We start from the raw sequence: 9,572 nt of genomic DNA, 5'->3' as shown, positions 1-9,572 counted from the left end.
TACATTTATGGTCTTATAGCGACTGCTAAATATACTATTTATTTATTCACTTTTCATTTACATAAATACAGTCATATTCATAAAGCCTATTTTGTGTGTATATATATATATATATATATATATATATATATATATATATATATATATATATATATATATATATATATATATATATATATATATATATATATATATATATATATATATATATATATATATATATATATATATATATATATATATATATATATATATATATATATATATATATATATATATAGTGGCCATTTATTTTAAGTAACTAGATAAAAGACAAGACAGTGTTTGTTGTCATCTTTTGTGTCTTCAAGCTCATTGTGAGGTTGCTGGAAAGCCCCTTATTTTTTGAATGGAAAAAAAAAAAACTTTCAGTGGGCAAGTGTTTGGTAAGTGGGAGTGCTAAAATGACCGACGGGAGGTGGGTGGGTGCTCAGTGACTAATCTCAGAGGTGCACATAAATACTGCCTTCAGGGCACAAGAGAAGACACAAATCAGGAGGAGAAGACACAACAAGACTGCATGCACTTTGTCTCTCCACTTGTTTTTCTAGGTTTGAGTCCGTTTTCTTATTCTCAAAGTTTACTTTTTTCAAAGTTTTGATTCTTGACTTGAAACTCTAAACATGAAACTTGGAGTCATGTTGTTTCTGGTTCTTGGAACCTGTTCTTTAAGAGCTTGGTGCGTGCCACTCAAATCTGTGTATGTGACGTTTCCTGGAGATTTGATAAAGAACATGACGGACACACAGCTGGCAGATGTGAGTATATTAAGTTTTAGTTCATGGTTTTTATGATATGGATATCTACTATCAGTCCTCTACTTTTAAAATGGTACAAATGCAGTTTTACTATTCTAAAAGAATACCTTTCTGTATAAATATTTGACTCCAGGAGTACCTGAAGCGTTACGGCTACATAGATGTTCTCCAGAAGAGCGGACTGCAGGCCACTTCTAAAGCTCTGAAGAAGCTCCAGCGGCAGCTCGGGCTGGAGGAGACGGGGTCGCTTGACCAACCCACCGTTGATGCCATGAAGCAGCCTCGCTGTGGGGTCCCAGACATCCGCAACTATCAGACTTTTGAAGGAGACCTGAAGTGGGATCACACTGATGTTACATACAGGTGAGATATTATCTGCACCAAACCTTTGACTACAACACTTTTAAATCTCATAGGTTTGTGATGAACATGTTCTAAATCTATTGCATTGTTTTGACTTGATTTGGCAGGATTGAGAACTATTCACCAGACATGGAAGCCTCTTTGATCGATGACACCATTGCTAGAGCTTTCAAAGTCTGGAGTGATGTTACCCCTCTGACGTTCACACGCCTCTATGACGGCACTGCTGACATCATGATCTCCTTTGGGAAAGCTGGTGAGTTGAGTTTTTGTAATGAATAAAAGTATTACGATTAAACACTTGGACTTCTGAGAAGGTTTGATTGAGCTGCTGTTTTTGTTTCAGATCACGGAGATTTTTACCCTTTTGATGGGAAAGATGGACTTCTGGCTCACGCCTATCCTCCAGGTGAGGGAATGCAAGGAGATGTCCATTTTGATGATGATGAATACTGGACCCTTGGATCTGGACCTGGTGAGTGTGATTCATACACTCTTAAATGGTTCTTTGGCGGGGTGTATGGTTCCATGAAGAACCTTTAATATCCAAAGAACCTTTCCATTTCACAAAATGTTCTTTGTAGCTCAGAAAGGTTCATTAGACTATAAAATGGTTAGAAAAAATACTTCTTTAAAGAACCTTTCACAAAACTATTCTTCAGGGAACCAAAAATGGTTCTTCTATGTCATCGCTGTGAAAACCCTTTTTTGGTTCTTCCTGCCTGGCACCTTTATTTTTAAGGGTGTACTTGATTCATATTTCAATACCCCCCAATTTCACAGTATGAATAAACAGCAGTGGCTTTAATATATAAATAGTTTAAATATCATGTAGCTTCATACAGTTTCATAGGAGGCATAGTGGGACAGTTAGAGTGTATCCTAAAACAGGGGTTGTCAAACTGGGATAATATTTAAAGGTCCCGTTTTTCGTGTTTTTTTGAAGCTTTGATTGTGTTTACAGTGTGCAATATATCATGTGTTCATGTTTCGCGTGTAAAAAAACACAGTATTTTTCACACAATTTACTTATCTGTATACTGCTGTTTTCAATGTCCTCAAAACGGCCTGAAAGATTTCCCTGTTCTATGAAGTCCCTCCTTCAGAAACACGTAACGAGTTCTGATTGTGCCAGCGGTTCCCGTGTTGTGATTCGACAGCAGCATAGCGCACGCAGAGCGCACGTTACCGGAAAGGTCACGCCTCTTACCATAACGGGGATGCATGCGCTCAATGATCTCTAAGTACAGCGTCCCTGGGAAAGCCAAACAAAGGTGACTTGACTCCGGGATGAAAATAACAGCGTCTCGACGACATGGCGACAAACAAACTATACAAACGCAACCGAACGCAACACTTCCTATTCTCCACGCGGGAGCAACAAGACCACGCCCCCTTTTTCGCGTACTCTTGTGGGCGGAGGTTAGTCGACAAACTGTTCTACTGATGTAATTAAAGCAGGAAATACCAGGATGTAGTCCTAACCAGCCATTCGCTGTAGGCTTTGAAAGGGAACTTCTGTTAAATAAAATATCTCGCTTGGCATTGAACTTTGAGCTTTATCATTTTACAGGTATTATATATGCTCTAACAGCAACATTACATACTAACTAAAGTTTGAAAAATGGGATCACGAAGAACAGGACCTTTAAAATATTTGCTTTGGGTTCCATCCAACAACAGTAAAAAAGTATATTACTTAAATTTGAATATAATATCATACTTAAAGGTAGGGTAGGTAAGAATTGGTTAAAAAACTTTTTTTCCAAATTTGTTTAAACTTTCTTTATATATCAATACATAATTAAAATGTAAGTACTCAGAAAAAGAAAGTATAAAAATGTAGTGTCTGTAGACACGACTGTTTTAAAGACAGCTCATTATTTCCATTCACTCCACCTTCTCCCTTCTGGGCTCTTTCCAAAGCCACGCCCCCAAAACACATGAACGCGTTACGCCGACCGCTCAGCTGGAAGACGCATTATTTACCTGAGACAAGCAGAAGAAGGAGCGGAGTGCATGTAGTGACATCATGTCAGAATCACATGTAATAAAAAATCTAACTTTATCATTATGAATATAAACAAATAATATGTCTTTTAGTACTCACTATCAAGCTAGAATACCGATACTGGTATAGTTTAAAATACACACACAACACAGTGTCTACGACACACACAGATACAAGATAAAAACATCAGTAAACATAGGTAGAGAATATAAAAACAAACCAAAGGCGGAAATAAACGTGCAGGTAAAGTTCCCGGTGAACATGGTAAAAGAGTTTAGACAGAGGGTAGTAGCTAAAGCTAACTTAGTTCTAAAAAAAAGTTCCTGGATGCGGTGTACTGGCTTTTACACATGCATTTTGTTATCTAAAGTTACATTTTGCGAAATTCAACACGACAGCGATCAACTTGAGCTAAGCATATTGAGTATTTATCATCTCTACTAATGGTTCGCTAAGCGTATAACATTGTAACTTTATGCTAAGTAATGTTATGTTAGCTATATTAGGCAGCTACGTGTGCTAGTGATACATGCTTCATGAAAACATAAACCAAAAAAATGTATAATCAAAATGAAAGATTACCTGTCCAGCAGAAATAGAGCCTCTTGAACTCCTCAAATCAAACGGGTGCGCGCATGTGGGCAGATCCTGTAGCAAAAGGGATGGTAGCCATGGTAGCGAGAGAGAGTGACAGTCGCCCAAGCCAATCACTTGTTTTGTCAGCGGTTCTTCAGAGGTGCTTTATAGCACCTTAGTCAAAGAACCGGTGAAGAACCTCTGAAGAACTGCTGAAGAACCACTGAAGCACCAAAATTGGTGCTATATAGCACTAAAAAAGGTTCCCCTATGATTACGAGCCAAGAACCATTTTTGGTGCCATATAGAACCTTTTTTTTAAAGTGTAGTGGTACTCGTACCACACTTTGAGAACCACTGCTGAATTAGTTCTTATATTTAAAGTTTGAGTTCTTATGTATATTTTAAATATTTGCTATGAGTTCTATCCAATTAAAATAAAAAAGCCAGTTTCTTAATTTTGGAAACATATTTTTCTTTATATTATCACACTTAATATGTTGTATATATAGAATAAATGAGTACTCTGGTGTGCAACTATACCAGCAACTATGACACAGATAAAAAAAATGGGGATTTTGCCCTGATAGGGGTAAGTGATCCTCATCTCCTTCAGACACCATACAAAAATGAAAGTGAGACATTAGCTAACATGCCTTTTCTCTCATAGGATACAGTTTGTTTCTGGTGGCTGCTCATGAGTTTGGACATGCACTTGGTTTGGCTCACTCTAACATCAACGACGCTCTGATGTATCCCATTTACAGATATATAGAGGATTTCTCCTTGAATCAGGATGATGTTGATGGCATTCAGTATATCTATGGTATTTATCCACTTAAATGATCCATCATTCACTGATTAAGTTTACTATGCATGTTCTTATTTAAGATTCAAGAATTTGGTCTTGAAACTTAATGGTCTTGTACAATTCTGGTTTTATAGGACCTAAAACTGGCCCTAATCCCACTCCTCCAAAACCAAAGACCACCACTTCCTCTCCGACTGTGCCAACTAAACCCACCCCAGGTGAGAAAACAACCACTAGCCACTTGTATGTCGTTCCGAATTTAAAATCATTCCGATAGATTGGGTGGACAGTTTACAAAAGACGTTATCTAAACTGATCTAAGATTTGCCAGTTATAGTAACTGCGATGTTCGTGGATCAATAGTTCTGTGTTGGTAATCTTTATATTTATTTATGCACCCAAATTATTAATAAAAACATAGGATATACAGTGAAACATATATGTATAATTATTTATGTTCATATATGTATTATTATTTATGTTCATATATTCCTAGCTTTGGCAATATTGTATGATTGAAGTGTTTGATATTGTATGAAGTGGCTGTACATTCATGCCAATAAAGCAATTTTGAATTTGAATTTGAAACATGAATGAAAGCATTCAAGACGTGCTCAGCATCATTAGGCCTACTAGTAGATAAATACTAAACGCATAGATATTTCAGATGATTAAGGAAAGAGAATATTAAAAAGTAATTAAAGTAGATCGTGATAATGTTACTTAACCAATTTAAAGCAGTTGTTGAACTCTTTTTTATATAACTGACGAGAAACAGAAATGTCGACGCTGTCCTCTCCAGCAACTTGAATGTGTTCCCGGTTGCAATGGCAACTCTCAACTGCCACCAGGACTTATACAGTTTTTATAAACGCTATTTATTTGTTGTAAAGTGTAAGAATCACCTCAGAAAAATAAATTCTTCTGTCAGGCGCAGTTGAAGTAAAAAGTGCCTGGGACAAACGCTGTCAGATGAGATGGCGTAGCCAGGTTATATGTCTGTGTCATTATTCCAGTATTTTCGTCATAACTTGTTACAAAATAAACACACAATAAAGTACACCTTAGAAAATTTACTTTTTACTCTCTTGTCAACATTATAGCTTACTATGAGCGCAGTGTGCACTCTTCAGTGGTGGAGACGTGCACTGTATGTCACAGAACACTGAAAAAAGTCTAATATTGCTGTTGTTCGTTTAATGTGTATTTTCTCGTTGAAATAGCTTAAAATTATTAGTTTTTTCATTTACAGTAAACGTTTTAGTTTATATTTATTTTTGAATCAATTTTTTTTACATAGATACAATATAAATTGGCAGCGGGACATTAAACTGAATTTATTAATTTGATCAGAGTATTTTTATTAGATTAAGCATGATTTGAACTGACTTCAGCCACAGCCTTAGATGAAATCAACTGAAGATAAAAGAAGACATTAAATCTCAGCAGAGGAGGATTAAACAACTCTACAAACAGCATCACGCATTACTAACCAGACTGACTTTATTTCTTTTTTTAATGAAAATAATAGTTTCATTTGAAGTCACAGTGATGGAGATGAGTGTTTGCTTTAGGTGTGCTCTTGACCCTTAAATCGTTAACCTTAGTTTTTCTCGCTTTTACTGTGTGTTTATAAAACAATTTTGTTATGGCAAGAGCAAATGTGTTCAGATGATGTTTGTTATTTGTAGTGACCAGAATCACTGATCCCATTCAGAATCTAATGCTCTAGTTATAGAGGTAATGTGTTATTCATTTTATAGTATTTATAATTATAGCCATGTGATTCTACAGTACGACATCCAGGACAGTTGGGGTAATCAAATAACATCCAGATTAAAAAATAAAAATAGTGCACAAAAGGTTTTAATTGAAGCTTTACACAGACATCAAGAATCAGTGTATGAATCTCAACAATGGTGACAAAAAAAAAAAAAACATTGTTTTGTTCCCCCCTAAAATAATCAACCTTTACAAAGTGGTTGCATGGATTTAAACTTTTCAGGTTAAACTAATTTAAATGATTTACTTTTAGTCAATGCCAAATATTTAGTGTGATTTATTACTTAAATTTTTTCAAGTTGATCCAAGTTTTTTATTTTTTCAGTGAAGGACGTACTCTTAAAGTAATCGGATAGACATACAGATGTAAACGCACCTAACGTTACTGTTTCCACCACAACACATGTAGTAGACCCATCACTGGATCCCTGTGAAGTCAAGGATTTTGATGCCATCACTGAAATCCAGAAAGAGCTTCATTTCTTCAAGGATGGGTATGAGCTGTTATTCTATATACTGACATGAACTTGGAAATCACAATCAATTCTCCAATACATGTTTCTAAATTTTACATCAAATTTTTTACATAAGGCAATACTGGAAGATCTCAAGCAGTGGAAAACGCAAAGGCCCTTTCTTGGTATCAGAGAAGTGGCCTGCCCTGCCAGCCATCATCAACAGTGCCTTTGAGGACCAGCTCACCAAAAAGATCTACTTCTTTGCAGGTACTTATTAATCAAATTGAGATATTTTGCCATTATTGCAGCATATGTTGAAGTTCAGATATAAAACAGTGCTGTATTTCATGTGCACAGATAAACAGTTCTGGGTTTATACTGGAAAAGATGTGCTTGGACCACGTAAAATCGAAAAGCTCGGCCTACCAAGTGACTTGGACAGAGTGAAGGGATCTGTGCAGAGAAGAAACGGCAAGGTGCTCCTGTTTAATGGAAATAACTTCTGGAGGTCAGTTACTTTGTTTCAAGACTGTAACTGTTACTGATCATATAGTGTCAAGCATTGAGAAATGCATATTGGGAAATTCTAATATAATGATAATAATAATAATAATAATAATAATAATAATAGTGGTGGTTTTTAATAGTATAGTCTTGTCTCTTATTTATTGTCACAGACTCGATGTGAAGACTCAGCTGATCGACAGCGGATACCCTCACGTCACCGACTCATTTTTTTATGGAATGCCCAACGATGCACATAATGTGTTCCGCTTCAAGAGTAAGTGAGATTATGTTAAAATTCATTTTAAAAGTCTAGATAACTACTCTAATTTATCTGATCAAGCTAATTAAATGTGTTCTTTCTATTTTTTTTATATTTTGCAGGATTCTTTTACTTCTTCCGGGGGATTTACTACTGGAGAATGAATGCCAAAAGGGTGAATGACCAAAACGGTTTTGTGAAGGACATGGTGAAATGCAAATGAAAGAGCCCTTTTTTAATAGGGAAACCATTTCTCTTCTGTGTAAAATGTAGTGAGGAAGACACAGACAGAATTAAATAAATTAAATATAAACACTGAAATTATCATAGGCACATGAAACGGGATGTTAGGCATATTTGTCTCATTGTCTGTCAGCTTTAACATGGTCTTATAATTTATTATTTCAGCTTACTATATAACTGCTTTGGTCATGATGAGTTTCTTAACAGCACATTAAGAGAAACTATAATCTTGTTCTATAAAACGTCAATGAGGCAATGCCAGTCTAACCGGAATTAACTTTGTGTTTGTAAATGTATGACTGGAGTCATCACAGGAACATTGTAGCCTAAATGCATTTGTTGTCAACATTCTCTGTGTTGACCCCACTCAAGATGTTTTTCAAAGCAAAGGTTTATTTTTTTTGCCTAATTTTGAGATGTTATTAAGCCCATATTTTAGTGTATTGTGTAATCATTTGCCTGGTGTAAATGACAGTATTAATATTATTAATTTAATGTTCCACTTTCTACTTATTTATAGTATATTTATTTGTTTGAGCATTACGTTTACTCAATACATTTGTAAACAAGATCATTCAATATGTGCGACTGCTCTTTCACTGGTATTTGGCCTGTGTGAATTTTTGGACTGTTACTCTAAGAGAATGAAACCCCATTGTTATTGTTAGGATTTGTATTATTATTAGGGGTTCAAGCTCGTAAGGGCTGATTAATAGAATAGGTTCATAACTCCTAAACCATTAGGCCTAGGCTCAAGTGTCTTATATCTTTAACTCAAGACGGATAAAATGCATGCGGATTTGCTCGTCACCCTGGGAAAATATCCGGGTATTTTGGGTTTTTCCAAAAACCTACTTTTGCGAACTAGTCCTATAGGTTTTTGGCCCAACTGGAACCAAACCAGTGCAGCAAGATTCTCTGGAGTCTGATTGCCAATAGTTAAAAAAAAGTGGAGATTTCGGTTCATGGTCCCTAATGGCTGCCAAAACGTTCGAAAAGCCACTTTTACTAAATTGGCTATAGCTTGTGAACTGAACAAGATATTTTCACACCTACATAAGAGCTTATTCTGTGGTCGCGTGAAAAAGGACGCGGCAACTGGCCACTTGATGGTGCTACAATGGTTAAAAAGTTTTCAAATGATGTATTTCTATGGCAAATTCATTGAAATGGCTGAAAGCGGCCCTCTGTCACAGATCAACCAGACTCTCTCACCTCCTTCACACAACGATCACAATCACCCGCACTTGCATCCAATCACCTCATCACCACTCACCATAAAACACCAGCACTCACCTTCAGTCAGTGTCTGGCCTCGAGTTAGGAATGACCCACTTACCTGTTCTCCTCGAATCTTCCTGCGTGATCTCCAGACTCCCAACGACTCTTACCAACGTGTTGGTTTCCTTGAAAGCTTCTGATACTCCAGCCGCTGGCTCTCCTGGTACTCCTGAGCTCCTTCCTTGCCGTAAGACTGATTCCACTCTCCACTCCTCACAATCTCACTCTTCACTGCCCTGAGTTCCCAAATAAAGTCTTCTTGTGTTCATACAATTTCACAAACTGTTATGAAGGTGAAAAATGCGCTGTATTATTCTATGCAAAGTGACATTTAAATGACTGAAAAATGGTCTGCTCTGTGCAGAACTTCACCAAATTAGCTGAGCATGTGCACCATATTATTCTAGTATGCAACCAAGTGTGCAACCTTTTATGGAGATCAGGCCGTCAGTATAGAGGTATTACAGTTTAAAAGGTAAAACCA

The 9,572-nt window shown here is 36.4% G+C and overlaps 1 protein-coding gene across 1 annotated transcript; it reads left to right on the top strand.

Moving 5' to 3' along the window:
• The first annotated feature begins 522 nt into the window (after positions 1-522).
• On the top strand, positions 523-9,367 carry LOC307132758 (matrix metalloproteinase-9-like). Its single transcript, XM_079827295.1, has 11 exons — positions 523-797; positions 931-1,160; positions 1,268-1,416; positions 1,507-1,635; positions 4,418-4,573; positions 4,693-4,776; positions 6,750-6,834; positions 6,932-7,065; positions 7,156-7,306; positions 7,476-7,579; positions 7,687-9,367. Exons 1-11 carry the CDS (start codon positions 663-665, stop codon positions 7,785-7,787), a joined length of 1,458 nt encoding a protein of 485 aa, XP_079683421.1. The 5' UTR covers positions 523-662; the 3' UTR covers positions 7,788-9,367.
• Positions 9,368-9,572: the final 205 nt, after the last annotated feature.

The sequence above is a fragment of the Gobio gobio genome (assembly GCF_949357685.1).
Source record: "Gobio gobio genome assembly, chromosome: 10".
NCBI lineage: Eukaryota > Metazoa > Chordata > Actinopteri > Cypriniformes > Gobionidae > Gobio > Gobio gobio.
The sequence above is the reverse complement of the archived record's forward strand: the minus strand, read 5'-3'. Positions and strand labels throughout refer to the sequence as shown.

Bases quoted from the DNA above. Each gene is read 5' to 3' on its own strand.
- LOC307132758 (XM_079827295.1), top strand. From the start codon at position 663: ATGAAACTTGGAGTCATGTTGTTTCTGGTTCTTGGAACCTGTTCTTTA. The intron at 1,636-4,417 runs GTGAGTGTGATT...TTTCTCTCATAG, and splicing joins GACCCTTGGATCTGGACCTG to GATACAGTTTGTTTCTGGTG. The intron at 7,307-7,475 runs GTCAGTTACTTT...TTATTGTCACAG, and splicing joins AATGGAAATAACTTCTGGAG to ACTCGATGTGAAGACTCAGC.